This window comes from Larimichthys crocea, unplaced genomic scaffold, assembly GCF_000972845.2.
Source record: "Larimichthys crocea isolate SSNF unplaced genomic scaffold, L_crocea_2.0 scaffold97, whole genome shotgun sequence".
Lineage (NCBI taxonomy): Eukaryota > Metazoa > Chordata > Actinopteri > Sciaenidae > Larimichthys > Larimichthys crocea.
The window spans coordinates 922,612-938,173 of NW_020861315.1; the positions used below are offsets into that span (position 1 = coordinate 922,612).

Consider the following 15,562-nt stretch of genomic DNA (forward strand, 5'->3'; position numbering starts at 1 on the left):
ACAGCTACATCGACCAGTTGGATGTTTCCCTATTATATTGAGTGTGCTATTTAATCTACTGCACCCTATTCTTAGTCTGCTCATGGTCACCTGCTCTGCTACCCCTCCTACTACACCTTGTAGTTTATATAAATTTCTCCCCTTTTCCTGGATTTTCCAATGTTGATTGATTATTTCTTTCCATATTAAACTTTTTCCTTCTGCTTTTGATAATTTTACTTTTATTTCCACCTCCTCTTTCTTCACTGCCTCTTTTGCAATTTTATCTGCTTTTTCATTCCCCTGTATCCCTAAATGAGCTGGTACCCACATGAACGCCACCTCCCTCCCCTGCTGAGCTAATCTGATAAGATTTAATCTTATCACTATTTTATCAATCTATCTGATAGCTCCACCGCATATATATATATTTAAATGATCTGATCTTCTCCTCTCGGCTTTTCCCTTCAGGGGTCGCCACAGCGAATCAGTTGCCTCCATCTAACCCTGTCTTCTGCATCCTCTTCTCTCACACCAGCTACCTTCATGTCCTCTTTCACTGCATCCATAAACCTCCTCTTTGGTCTTCCTCTAGGCCTCCTGTCTGGCAGTTCAAAACTCAGCATCCTTCTACCAATATATTCACTATCTCTCCTCTGGACATGTCCGAACCATCTCAGTCTGGCCTCTCTGACTTTATCTCCAAAACCTCTAACATGTGCTGTCCCTCTGATGTACTCATTCCTGATCCTCTCCATCTTGGTCACTCCCAAAGAGAACCTCAGCATCTTCATCTCTGCTACCTCCAGCTCTGCCTCCTGTCTTTTCCTCAGTGGCACTGTCTCTAGACCAGTGGTTCTTAACCTGGGTTCGATCAAACCCTAGGGGTTCGGTGAGTCGGTCTCAGGGGTTCAGTGGAGCCTCCGCCCTGGAATTTTTTATACCATTTGTTACAACATATCTTTGTGAGCAATCGTTTTCGAGGATGCTGGACATAAAAACTAAGAAAAGGAACAGACTTTGCTGTGAAAATGACATGAGACTGGCACTTGCCAAGGTGAAGCCACGCATATCTGAACTGGTCTCTCAAAGGCAACAGCAGAAGTCACACTGAGGTAAGTTGTTGTGAGTTCATGCACTGTGTTGGTTTTGTTATTTGAACAAGGTGATGTTAATGCACGGTTCATTTTGTGCACCAGTAAAAAAATCATATTTTATTTTTTACTAAAGAAGGGTTCGGTGAATGAGCATATGAAACTGGTGGGGTTCGGTACCTCCAACAAGGTTAAGAACCACTGCTCTAGACCAAACAACATTGCTGGTCTCACCACAGTTTTGCACACCTTTCCTTTCATTTTAGCTGAAACTCTTAATACTTTGACTGCAGCTCACTAACCATTTGTTCCAACCTTTATTTTCCTACGAGGAGCCAATCAGAGCGGCCCGTTGAAGCCCGCGTCACCGGTTTGTGGGGGGGTGGAAGGGGGGGTGTACATCCAATCGGCGCATGCGTCTCACGAGCGAGCGTAAACTGGGCAAAGATGGCGGCGGGCTCCGATCTGCTGGATGATGTTTTCTTCAACACAGAGCTGGACGAAAAAGTAGTTAGTGACATAGTCGGGTCTCTGGAGTCTGAGCTGTCAGGGTCAGATCGCGTCAACACAGCAGCCGGGGTTCAGTCCGCGGGGAATTACGCCGGGAAGTCAGTTGTAGGGAGTAACTCCAATGTTCAGGGCAGCAAAATGGGACTTTCACAACAAGAGCTTGCTAAAGCAGGTAAGATAGCTGCCCACTCCGGTTAGCTAACATCAGCTCATTTTTTGGTCAACTGATAGTAGCTAACTTGGCTTCACTTTGTGTTGCTTCCCGAAAACTAATGCGAAACGGAGAGTTGTTCGACACCCCCCTCCTTGTTTTCATGTGTTTCCGCTGCTGTAGGGACAGGAGTACAAGGAGGTGTCATTAACAGTGCGGGGTCCCACGGTTCAAGCATGGATGGAGCAGCCGGGACCACACCGGTGGTAGCAGCAGCAGCAGCGGCGGCGGCGGGACAGAGCATGACAGCCGCTCAGAGTCAGCCCAAGCCGGTGGTAGCTAGCGGAGTCGTTACGGTAATGTCAGACGCAACAGCTGGCGTTGGGAAAGCTGTGACGAGCGGAGTTCAAACTTTGAATGGAAGTACCGTGGTGATGAACTGTCATATCACCGCAGGAGCTTCTGCTGACAGCGGCGGGAACAACTCGCAGCCCGCTGTCACGCTCGTCAACAACGGACCAGTCTCTGTGAGCAAAGGGAGCGCGGCGGTTCTGTCCGCGACACCCAGCACTATTATCCGAACTTGTTCGACTTCGAGCGCGCACAATGCTGTGATTTCATCTGTGAAAAGTGTTCCCACGGTCACGCTTGTGAGGCCACCTATGCAAACTCCCACTATCATCACCTCGCAGAGTGGCGGAAACCCCACCACAGTTTTAACATCAGCGGCCGTCAGTGTTGGCAGCACGGCCGCCTCTCTTGTGAACAAAACCGGCGGACACGTCGTGGCTTCAACCGTGGCGACGACGGCCACCGTAAGGAGCCCGACTGTTCTGCAAAACTTGAGGACTTCAGTGCCGTCGACAATTGCCACCACTCCTCCTGCTGGAATACGAGCTATTGCTCCACAAGTGTTGGCCCCCCGACTCACTCAGCCTCAGCAAAACATCCAAAACATTCAGCTCCCTCCAGGTAAACTGAGTGCAGTGCTAACCATTTAGTGAGACAGTGCAGTGTCAAAGTGCCATAACTTGTTGCTGTCATGCCATGAAGTTTTTACTTGCACACACTTCTCCAGCTGCTTTAGATTAGATTAGATATACTTTATTCATCCCACCACGGGGAAATGTACTTGTTACAGCAGCAGAGGAAAGTGTAGCATACACTACAGAACTAGAAAAGAGTAGAAAAGTTAAAAAAAACAAAACAACCCACAATAAACAGACATACATAATAAACACGAAAAACAACCAACCTTCAAAACAGACAAGTACTGAGGATAAAAAGTGGCATGATATATAAAAAGAGTATAGTAATGTAAAGTGACCATCATATAAATAATATTACAAAAGTAAGTGACCATGATATAAATATAAATAATAACTGCAAGGTATAAATGAAATAAAATAGAAAAAAAAGAAAGATTGTGTCAGACACATTGCAGTAAGCAAGAGAGGACACATAATTGATTGTCTTTTGACAAGAGTCCACCAGCAACAGATTAGAAGTGGACAAACTGCAGACCAGATCAAAAGCCTTCAGGGCAGTCAGCCAATTTATGCCTCCTAATGTTTATCAAAGTAGCATTATGTTGCAATCTATTGATTCTCGTTGCTTTGTCTTTGTCAGAGACAATAACAAACTGTTGTCACATCAACAGTTATTTACAGTGTGTCTGTAAGTATCACTCCTCTGTGTGTGTGTGTGTGTGTGTGTGTGTGTGTTTTAGGGATAATTGTTAAACTGTTTGTCTCTGACGTCAGACGGATTTTACTTCAAGGTTTTACACTGGCAGATTTTTTTTTTTTTGGCCTTGGACAGTATGAACAGTTCAAATGTAGGAATATGAATGCATGAAAAAAAATGGGAGCTGCTGTTTAGTGCTTTCCCAGCTAGAGAGCAGCTGGACAGACCAACAACACACAGTTATTTAACAAGCCACATCATTTAACATATATCTACCTACAGCTCACCACATGATTTTTTTAGCTTTTGCTGCTTAACTCTCCTGTCTGTTCTCTTCTCTATTAATTGGTACTAATTTCTGTACTGTCCCATCACTGAACACACAGCTAGTCACATGACTGATGGAGAATAGCCACCTGGCTTCTGTGCATAGTGATGCAGTGTCCAAACTGCAAGAAGAAAAGTTTAGTTTTGTTGTTTTTACTGTGTTGTGGCTGCATCTACAACATCTAATTACATGTCACTGTGGCTTGAAATGTTTTTTGATTTATTGCACTGTGTTTGTGGCTCATTTTGGTCTGACCGGTCGCTGACTGGCTAGAAATCTCTGAACATGGGACCTCCCAGCTGATGTAATATCCATGCATCAATTGACCTACAGATGAGTAATTCATCCGCCCTCATGTCAAAACCTCCATGAATACATACTGAAGTTGTCACGATACCAGAATTTTAAACTACAATACAATATTAAAAAAAAAAAAAAAAAAAAAAAAAAAAGATACTCAATAACTCTTTCAGTACCATGGCAAAAAGAAAAAAGGCACACAAAATAGATTTAGAGTATATTTTTGGAATTTAATTGAATAAAGTGCAAACAGTGCTGCTACAGAAAAAGTCACAGAACATACATTGAGGACCAGTTTCCCAGAGAATGACAGTGACATTACCCTGTCTCTAGTAATTAGTAGTGTGTAGTTATGTGTAGTTATCCCCCCCCCCCCCCCCCCCCACACACACACACACACACACACGCACACACACGCATGTCCCAAAACCTTTGTCTCTTACTACTTGCACACCTGCTTGCCCCACCTTTACTCTGTATCGCTCTTGCTGTATCACATAGAGACAACAGTACTTTTATAAAGTTTCCTAAAAACACACCCTGTGTCTCTGCAGCAGAGCTGTGTGATTTTCATTAGAGGAGGAGAGTGAGGTGGAGATTATTCACTAGTTAATCAGTCACAGATTGTGTTGTTCTGATTGTAGATCTGTTTTTTTTTTTTTACTAACTTTGTTTTTTTGGATACTATAAAATCTTAAATGAATGGAGATTGTATTGTTTTAAACGCTTGGTATCGAAAAAGTGTCAAAGTATCAATGCTTTTTCCAACTCCAACACATACAGTGTATTGGTAGAGACAGATCAGGGCAGAAAAGACATCCTAACCCCCCTGACATCTGCCTCCTGCAGGCATGGTCTTGGTTCGCAGTGAGAGCGGGCAGCTGTTGGTGATTCACCAGCAGACCTTGGCTCAGATGCAGGCTCAGTCGCAGTCCCAAAGTGCCATGACACCACGACCTGCTGCCCCCACCAGCACTCCACCTGTCCAGATCACTTCTCTACAGGTACAAGGACTGCTAGATACATGGGCACAGAAAACATGACTCGTTTATATTAGGTAGTGAAGTGGCTCAGTACTGACATTAAGACCTTATTTAACAGATAATGTATTAGCCCAGTGTGACTGATACTATTTCTTTGTCACTATTGTTATATTTGTGATATATATTACATTTAACACACATGTTAAAAGATATATTAGTATAAAAACTGTCTCACTTCTAGTTAAGAAAAGGGGGAACTAACAGCCTCGCATTAAATTTCACACAGGTGGATGATCCCCATTAGTTTCATACTGTTGCTACACTGATTTCAAATTGAAACAAACAAAAGACACTGCTTGATATCAGTCGGAACCTTGAGTTTAGGTTTTAGGATTGCAATCAAAAGAGGAAAAGTGGGCAATGAAAACTAAGGAAATTAGTTTTTTGGAACAAGAGAAACACCCTAGTCGATAAATGTTATAATGCAGACTGATTTGATTACATTTTGCTCAGTGGTTTCACTCTCACATTCTGCCTGCATGGAAAATGAGCAATTAGTTAGTTAAAATCACTCTCAGAGTGGACTGATTTCATTTATCTTGTGGAGTTTTGCATCCAGCTCTATAACTGATGAAGAAAACAAAAGAAACAAAAAATGGAGAACTGTTAGTGAAAAAAATCATTTCCCCTGCTGTTCTGTAGGCTCCAGGTGCATCGCTCCTGGCTCGTCCGGTCACCCCCACCACCATTATTAAACAAGGTTCCACAGTCCAGACCACTGTGACGGCCACCACCACACTGCAGAGGCCTCCTGTACTGCAGGTAACTTCACCACAACTTTCCTATTGGGTTTATAACGACATGTGCAGGGTATAAAGTTTTCAAGCACTAAATGGCATTAAAACGGCTTCATGCTGACACTGAACACTGTAACTGCTGGACGATCAAGTTAAAGCAAAGTCTTTGCACTTTGAGAGCAATCCATTTGGCTTAAATTTAGCAGCAAGCATTAAAGATGTTTCACAGCGTCTGCAAATAGGTTCCTTTCTCTACCAGCTGCTTTGACGGATAGATAATCTACCCACCACTCAGAATTTTTACCTGCCACTTCTGAAACCAGCGCACAGCTAGCTCTGCACCTCCTGTGACTCAGAGAGGCTGATGACAACAGAGGCATCAACATGACAATTGCACCCCCTTCCCTACTCTCTCCTGCCCACCCCACATCCCTCTAGACATAAAGTGTGGCCTTCATGACCTCATCAAAACCAAGCCAGTCAAGCTGTTCCTCCATTTTCCAAAGTCCATTTTTCACTTAGGGCCTGAAGGTTTGCCTACCTGCTGGGAACAGCTTTGCAGCTCCCTTAAATCCTGGTGAAGACGAGAGTCATTTCCTAGAATGAGAAAGTTAATATGAGGTTTTTAGTCCTCCTAAAGTAGAGATAAATGCATCTCTCTTGGACCAGTTAGGATTCAATCTATACCCAGACCATGTTTCATAGATTGTATTGTCATCTTGTTCTTCCTAATAGCTGCAATGAAAGAATGGATTTTTGTATGGAGGCCAGCACATTTGTTTTCGTTTCTGTGTATTCTCTGGGTGGCCTCTTTGTTTAAAAACCTTGCAGATTGTGTTAATGTGTCTTGTGAGTTATGGTTTTGATTCAGGTTGCCATGGCATTTCTCTTAAAGGTTAATTATGCTAATCTCATCAGACAGAGAAGCCCTAAGCTGTCATACATTTTATTTCCTGTGTTTTCTTATGACAATGAGTTTATTTCATTTGTTTACTCGAGATCTCAAGTTAATGCATTAATTAATTCAAGATCGCAAGAAAACAAAAGGATCGTCTATAAACTAAATCATTGCAGAAAACATCATTCAGTGTAGCAATGTCAGGAGGAGTGGGACAATGTTATAAGTGCAGCGATTTAAAATACACAGATAGAGACTGAGATGGAGAAATGAACTTGTTGTTATGATAAAAACAGAGAAAATAAAATGCATGAATATGTGACAGCTTAAAGTTTCCGTAATTAACAGATTTTCTTTTGCACACTTTATTTTTCTATCTTAGTTTCAGGGCTGAAGAAGAGAATTGCTTTCAGAAATAAAATGAATGGTGACGTTGAATGTACTGCGCCCTAGGTCCAGACATGTCAAAACTGTTATTATCCTGACCTTGTCAGTTTTTTTACTCTCTTCTCATGACTGTATATTCATGGACTAATATAGAACACCATCATGGTGGGGGGAACTGCCACTACCCCAGGACAACCGCTAGGAACACCCACCACAGTGCAGCCTGGATCTGCAGCCACAGCAGTTACACAGAGGGTGGGGCCCCTTGGGGCCACTGGGACCCCTGTCACTCCAACAGCTATCACAGCTGTAAGAGAGAAGTACTAACCTTGAATGCTTTTGTCTTTGTAATCTTTCAAAGCAAACTATACAAATACTTTTTAATGCTGTTGTTCACATTTTACTTTCAGTCTGATGTGTGTATTTCAGAAATAAAATGCCATCTTTTATGTATGCGCTTACAGGAGACACTGGAGAATGTGAAAAAGTGTAGAAACTTTCTGTCTACATTAATCAAGCTGGCATCCAGTGGAAAACAGTCCTCTGAGACTACAGCCAACGTCAAGGAGCTGGTCAAGAACCTGCTGGTAAACATCTTACCTTTTCTCTCCACATCACCAGCTCTTTGCTAAAACATGATCTCTCTATCCTCATCTTCTTGCCCTTTCTTGTCATCTTTCATTCTTTGTTCTTAACTTAATATATTTTGTTTTGTTCTGATCCATCCTCTGTCTTTATTGCACAACAGGAAGCGAAGATAGAACCCGAAGACTTCACCAGTAGGTTATACCGAGAGCTCAACTCCTCACCACAGCCGTACCTTGTGCCTTTCCTGAAGGTGAGAGATCAGTGACATATCAGTAGATGTGCAGGTATAATGTGTGATGCTGTGTGTTATAGGCTGCGTCAACTCAGACCTTGTTGTCTTTACGACTCAGCTCCTAACCAGGTTTTACACTTCACAGCATCAGTGTATGTTTTATATCACTCTATAGCTTACTTTATAGTTGCTATTAAATAAATATAGGTTTACTAGAATCCTCTTGCAAGCATTGAGGACTTCTAGCCCTCTTAACCACATAATCCGCTCTCTTCAATGTCAGAGATACAGAGCATTGACCTGCTGATAGAGTGTAGCTTTAGTTTTCATGACACCATTTCTTTGCCGTTGTAAACAACATCTTTTAATGAATTTAGCAAAGGAATGCACACAAAGACCTGTGTGTAACTGTGGTTTAGAAGCTCTCGAAACTAAAGTTGCAGAACCAGGACTTGTTTAAACAGTTACGATCAGAGAATTGACCTTTGACAGCAGCGTGGTATGAATGGGTTAAGCAATGGCTTTATTATCCTGCATCAAACACAGGCTTTGTGTGTTGAAATTATGTAATTCCAGTATACTCAATCAGTTTATGAAATACCTCTGAGGTTCTAGTAGACAAGCAAAGATTTCAAATAAAGAAAGGAATTTTTACTTTTTATTTTTTGGCTTAATGCTTCCCCCTTCTTTCTTCTTTTGATGATGATGATGATGTCCTCGGGAATCTCTCACTGTCACCTAACTTTCTTTATTTTAGCAGGTTAAGTGGATATATAATATAAAAAAGTATAATGTCTAAGATGAAAAACATGCTGTGATGGAACAGAATCACTTGAGGGTAATGTAGCAGCGAAGAAAGAAATATTTGATGGTACTGTCATGGCTGTCAGTTGATGTAGACATCACAGTTTTCAGTAACACCTGTTTCTTTATACCGAGTTCACTTTTTCAAACCTGCTCAGACAGTACTCTGTGAGAGCTGCTAGTCTTACACCACAATGCAACCAAAACACTTCAGACATATCTTGGAAGGCCATATTTCCCAATGTTAAGGCACTCAAATACTGGCATATTGTCAATAAGAAAAAAATAATAACACAAATGGGCTTGGGCACAGGAGGTAGGGCGGGTCATGCACTTATGAGAAGATGAGTGGTTTGATCCCTTGATCCTCCACTGTTGAAGTGTCCTTGAGCAAGATACTGAACCCAGATTTCTCCTGAAGGCTGTGCCATTGGTGTGTGAGCAACTGTGTTGTGTAAAAGCACCTTGAGCCGTCTGAAGACTAAAAAGGTGTTACATAAGTAAAGTACATTCATCATTTGTCACCAAATGTCAGCAATGTTCAATCATATTCTCAAATAGAAATAAATAATCCACTGATAACTACTTCCCTCAGTTTCCCTTGTATTCTGCTCATAAACAGTGAGTTTGCAGGACTAGACTTTTTATTTCCCACTTGGGAGTGATGTAGTCGCTCTCTTTTGGTCTGCACATCCATCCATCAGTGGCATCAGTAGCAGTTGATAAGTCCTGCAGTTTGTAATCTGACACAACAGATGAAAATATATGCAACAATAAACACTCCTAGAGCTAGTTCAAATCCTGTATTCTCTATGACCGACTGTGGTAGCATATCTGCAACAATAAACACTCCTAGAGCTAGTTATTGCTTTGGTAGAGATTTAGTTATTTTCTCGTGGGTGCAAGTAGTAGACAGACTAGTGTGTAAACATGTGCAAAACAGACTATACAAATATACAGAGATTTGGTTGGTTGGTAGTTTGAGTGAGAGAAGGGTTCATGGATTTGGAAAGATGTGGTCATTCAGTGCATTTAGTGTCAAAGCAATGAAAACTGATCTACAGACATCTGTTCTGCTGAGGAGGGTTTTTGTAAAACTCATGTCAGCATTGAGAAATGTGTTACCAATTCTCTAAAGACCACATATCTTTTTGTACATATAAACAATGTAGGAAATCATTTGCTATCACTACAGCATGCACTTTACATGCTGCTTCTTTTACTTCATAAAAGTATGTAACCAATATTGCATGGACAGTACTGAACTGAACATATCGTCACTTTCTGTGTCCCCTGTCCTCCTACAGAGAAGTCTCCCAGCACTGCGTCAGATGACTCCAGACTCAGAGGCCTTCATCCACCAGAGCCTACTGCCTCAGACCAGCACTCCAGCAGCAGCAGCAGCATCATCCACGGCCCTCACCGCCGTGGTGCTGCGACCGCCTCTCTCCACTGCCGCCACTACGGCCACCAGCACTGCCGCGACCAAAACCACAGTTATCAGCCTCACTCAGACACCTCACAGTAAACCTGGACTGGTAAGTTTGCTGCTAGTGGGGATTTATTATCTGTATCTGAATTCAGGCATTGGCATGCATCTAGAAGTGAATACTCCTGTTCTTGTCTGCGCTTTTATTCTGTTTCTCATTCTTTGTCTCCGAATATACAGATAGTGCCCCAGCAACAGGGGACAATTGTGAGGCCACAGGTGACGCTGGCACAGTCTCACTTGGTAACACTCAGAGGGCAATCTCATAGCCGCATTGTTGTGGGCCAGCCGCAGGTGGTCAAACAGCTTCAGACAGGTGTGTGTCCAGCAGTCACATACACCGCTTTGATTTCTTTCCTACAGTAAACTGCATATGCTGTTCAATGTTTGTCAGTAGGCACATGCAATGATGCTCCAATTGTTGTATTTCGCATGAATGCATTGGTTCCCTTTGAGTCTTTGGATGTGGTCTACCCATTTTCGATGTGCACTATGGAAGTGCTGCCACCGTGTGGATATGGACTGTAATTGCACAATACTAAACTTGCACAGAGATGCCAGCTTTGCTGCTAAAACATCAGAAGTTAGATGTGCATCATAGTGCATGTTTTAAATTGTACACCAACTGTCTGCTATCTATTTTTATCAGTTAGTAGCAAAAATCTTTCTTTGGCATTCTGTGTTCTAAAATTTATTCCAGCTGTGAAGCCGACGTTGGCTCCTGGGGCCAAAGGAGTACAAGTCGTCAGTCAGACCCCTCTCACTGCTGCTCAGAAGATCAAGCTGAAGGAAGCAGGAGGGGGAACCTTCAGGTTAGTGACACAGTCAGATAAATATCATCACTGGTCTTGGGAGATTTAAAGGTCCTTAGTTTCAGTGTTTTACATTCTCAAAAGCATTTGTGATTGTACAGAATTGTTTGTATTATTTTATTTGATGTTGGAACCATCTCAGCAGTTAGCAAAGACATGAAAACTTACCGTTTTAGACATTAATCATTTCATTTTAAACGTTATTTGCATCTATCTGAGCTGGAGCAATTAAAGAAAGTTAATATGCGATTATTTTTTGATTTTCAAGCAAACTATTCATTGATTAATCAAGAAAATAAATTTAATAATGGGAATAATTGCGAGTTACAGCTTTTATGTAATGTTACTGATATCAGGGGGTTTGAGAAGAATATGTTCCTGTGTTACAGACTCAAGTTTCTATGGTAGTTAGCCAGTTCAGATGTTCTCTTACTTGCATGGTTCACTACATACATTTTACAATATGTCATCCTGCTGTCATCTGTTTTGTGCATGTGGATTCATTTTTTTTTTTTGAACACATCTCCACAGCAGCACACTGTAGAAAACTACAAACAGAGACCACAGAAACCTCTGAGTAATGGATGATTATAGCAGGTTCTTGTAGACCTCGCTTGTTTTCTTGTAATAGAGGTCAAGCACGTGTCACGTGTTGACTTTATTGTCCTGGTTTCTGTTCATATTTCGACACCCTTGTTTCGTTTAATGATAAATCGGCACCGATACATTTCCTACTTAATGCAGTAATTATCTTAATTAATTTCCTCATAACTATAACTAGCCAGGGGTAATATATCATGGTAGTTACACCTTGTCTGACACGGTGTCAACAAAAACATCTCTGTATTTACAAAGATAGCATTCAGCTTTACTGTCACCTTGGGGCAAGGACAGCAGTAGATAGAATTTATTACAGGCCTGTTGTATCGGCTTGCATTAGACTGTACACGTGTAACTAATAGACTGGTTTATGATGTAAAACGAATGTGAGCATAAAATAGTGACTTGATTGAGCAGCTCATTGATTTGTGTTCTGCCATGTGTAACAGAGAGCATGATGACTGTTGATGAAGTTACTGTTTCATAGTTGCCCCATAGAATGAACCAAAAGTTCAACAAAAACACCTGTATTGTATGCAGAGGATTGTTGCTGTAGTCATTCTGTATTTTTAGAAACTGGAATGTGGGGAATAAGAGATTTAACCATGCATCCACTCAAAAGCTACACATGATACCCTGTTTAGACTCTGTAATTTAGTTACTTTGTATAAATCTACAAGAGATGGCAGCTCTACTAACTTCTTCTGTTTCATCCAGGGATGATGACGACATCAACGATGTAGCCTCCATGGCAGGAGTCAATCTGTCGGAAGAGAGTGCCCGTATCTTAGCAACCAACTCCGAGCTTGTTGGCGCAGTGACTCGCTCCTGTAAAGACGAGACCTTCCTCTCCACCTCTTTACTCACCCGCAGAGCTCTGGAGATCGGTGAGGCACTTTAAGTTAAGAGTACATTTACAGCACGCTGGCACTGTCTCACTCTAATCACACACTATCTAAGTCCACACTTCTCCTGTTGTGACAGGTAAAAAGTTTGGTGTCAGCGAGTTGGGCACAGACGTGATCAACTACGTTTCCCACGCTACGCAGCAGCGACTACAAAACTTGCTGGAAAAGGTTTCGCAAGTGGCACTGCAGAAAAACACAACCTTCAAGGTGATAATTATGTGCAGTCATTTGAGAGCTGTTAAGACACATCACAATTCACTCTGTTTTAATTCTTCCTGATGCACCTTTGTGTCCTTATTATTTCATTCACCCTTCAGGAGGACGAGCGGTTTGAGCAGGCCGACGACGTGCGAGCGCAGCTTAAATTCTTCGAGCAGTTGGATCAGATGGAAAAACAAAGGAAAGAAGAGCAGGAGAGAGAGATTCTCTTAAAGGCTGCCAAGGTAACAATATATAAATAATTTACAGTATGAAGTCCTAAATACACAGATAAGGTGAGAATGATCTGTGCTCTAGTAATGTAGATTTCCAAATATCTTCTATCTTCTCGGTGATAGAATGAGTGAAATGATTTAATAAACTGAGCATATCCATTGTGAAATATTAAAGCATCCTCTTGCTTACCGCAGTCTCGGTCACGGCAAGAGGATCCAGAGCAGCTCAGACTGAAACAGAAGGCCAAAGAGGTAAGAATATGCTACGATAAGTCACTATATGATTGCTTTTTTTTGTTTGTTTGTTTGTCTGTGAGACTAATCTGTGTGTTATTGCTTGTATTCCAGATGCAGCAGCAGGAGCTAGCTCAAATCAGACAGAGAGAGGCCAATCTAACGGCACTGGCAGCAATCGGCCCGAGGAAAAAACGGAAAATGGACTCTCCCGTTAGGGGTGCAAGTGCAGAGGTGAGGAGTCATTTGGCACATAGTGGGTCATGCCTATTTTGACTTATTTCATATGTGCTAAAAATGAGTTATTAAAAGACTGAATGTCTTTCATGTGTTTGCTCTGTCCTGCACTTCAGGGCTCAGGGTCAGGCCCCTCTCAGCCTGGAGGCTCCAGTGGAGCAGGCTCCAGACAGTTTATGCGACAACGCATCACCAGAGTCAACCTCAGGGACCTGCTCTTCTGCCTGGAGAATGAAAGAGGGACCAGTCACTCACAGCTGCTCTATAAAGGCTTCCTCAAATAGCACTCGCATTCAAATGACTAGTTTCACACAGTGGCATTAAGGGAGCAGGGTTGACGGTCATCTCAGACCTCTTCTGCCGCTTCTTTCCACTGCTGAATGACGAGACGTCTGACTGTGGGGAATTATCTCGAACACTGAAAGGACGTCCGCTTTTGAAAGCCTTTTCAAGCACAGGCCTTTTTAGAAATTTCAGCGAAGAGGTGGAGCACATATTGGAACTCAGCCGTGATTTCTCTGTGCCTCTGAGCCTTGGCTTGCTCTTTAAGAGACCAGTTGCACCCAACCACACCTCATTCATGCACTGCCTCATGCTACACACACACACACACACACACACAAATGTCTTTAACTGAACTGAACACTTCAGATCTGAAAACCTTGTCAGGGTCATTTCACTTGCATCTGTGTTATAGCAGCGAATCTCTGTGAAGTGGTTCTATTCTAGATTAATGTGCAACATTCAGGTGTCACAGCCGGATTTTTACAAAACTGCAGTATTGATCATTTTCTTGACCATGTTGACGTAAAACACTCTGTTTATTTAAGTTCTTGACAGAGATTTAAATCTAGCACACATTTATGCTATGTTCTATCACCGTTTAAATGCCTGTGGATTGTTTTACAGACTAATCTTAACTAGTCTTGTCATCTGCTGAGTTGCCTTCTTACCAGATAAAGCCATATAGATTAGAATTTGTTGATCAGCTTCAGTAACTTCATCTATCCAACACTTCTCTCCAGGTTTGTAGGATGTGCACTTTGTTTGTCTTTACTTAACAAAAATATTTTTTGTTTTTTGTTCCTGCCGCAGTGGTTGAAAGTGAAATTCCACTTTTTAATTCAGATTCTTGCGCTAAATATCCAGACGTGACATATATCTTACATTCTCAACCATGATTTCTAAGGCACTCCATACTTTCAGCAGTTGACAGTTTGTATTAGTTTTTAACCTTGTCTGCATTATGAAAATAATGAAAATAACTTGGATTTGGCTTTAAAAAATGTCACAAAGGAGGATAACTTTCAAGTCATTTCCCTGCTTTTCATAAAAGAGTTATGTACCTGGCTAAAATATCTTTGGGGAGGATGTTTACTGTGATTGTTTGTCCTCTCAAGCACATTTGCTTTTTGTACCTTTTTTTTTTTTTATAATGAATAATGGACATATGTGGCTGCCTGATGATCATAAGTAGTATGGTGCAATTTGGAAACCAAGTTGTTGTTCATGTAAAGTATCCACAGTCTGTAGCCCACGTGCTATAATGTGAATTTAGATGTGAGTTTTGAGAGCTGGATCCCAAAAAATGTATTGATTGCAGTCATTTAATTGATTCAGACATTTTTCAATAAGTTGTATGTCCACATTTTTATATTTATGAATGATGGAGAAAACATGGGCATGAAATGCGAATGAGTGAGGACGGCACTTTGACAGATCAGTTTTTCTAAAACTATGAACATACCCACTTTATAACTTTTTATATTTTTAGTCCACATGCTAATTTTGATCTTTATACCTTTTGTCATTTTATGAAAGAATGTTTATCAGCAAATTTTATTAATGTACATACTTAGGATTTGCAATTTGTAGATTTATTAGTTGACAACTTGTAATTGGGCAAGTTTGTCTTATTTTTCATATATATATATATATAGATATGTGAAGAATAAGACACATATATGATGCTTTCTTGCCAATATCTTGTAAATTTTGCACAGCCACTTGTTTATATGTAAATATCTGAATTTTAAAAAAGTTTTTAATTGCTATTTTACAACGGATTGAGAGAGAATGATGACTATTAAAACAAAACAAAAAAACAACAA

General features: G+C 41.3%; 1 protein-coding gene across 1 annotated transcript; it reads left to right on the top strand.

Annotated features, from left to right (window-relative positions):
- Positions 1-1,474: 1,474 nt before the first annotated feature.
- LOC104919628 (transcription initiation factor TFIID subunit 4) lies at positions 1,475-15,562 on the top strand. Its single transcript, XM_019271378.2, has 16 exons — positions 1,475-1,755; positions 1,918-2,706; positions 4,898-5,052; positions 5,734-5,853; positions 7,267-7,422; positions 7,578-7,700; positions 7,862-7,951; positions 10,045-10,275; positions 10,407-10,542; positions 10,927-11,038; positions 12,356-12,525; positions 12,623-12,753; positions 12,864-12,989; positions 13,176-13,232; positions 13,329-13,448; positions 13,568-15,562. Exons 1-16 carry the CDS (start codon positions 1,521-1,523, stop codon positions 13,733-13,735), a joined length of 2,919 nt encoding a protein of 972 aa, XP_019126923.1. The 5' UTR covers positions 1,475-1,520; the 3' UTR covers positions 13,736-15,562.

Bases quoted from the DNA above. Each gene is read 5' to 3' on its own strand.
- LOC104919628 (XM_019271378.2), top strand. From the start codon at position 1,521: ATGGCGGCGGGCTCCGATCTGCTGGATGATGTTTTCTTCAACACAGAG. The intron at 5,854-7,266 runs GTAACTTCACCA...GGACTAATATAG, and splicing joins AGAGGCCTCCTGTACTGCAG to AACACCATCATGGTGGGGGG. The intron at 10,276-10,406 runs GTAAGTTTGCTG...CCGAATATACAG, and splicing joins CTCACAGTAAACCTGGACTG to ATAGTGCCCCAGCAACAGGG.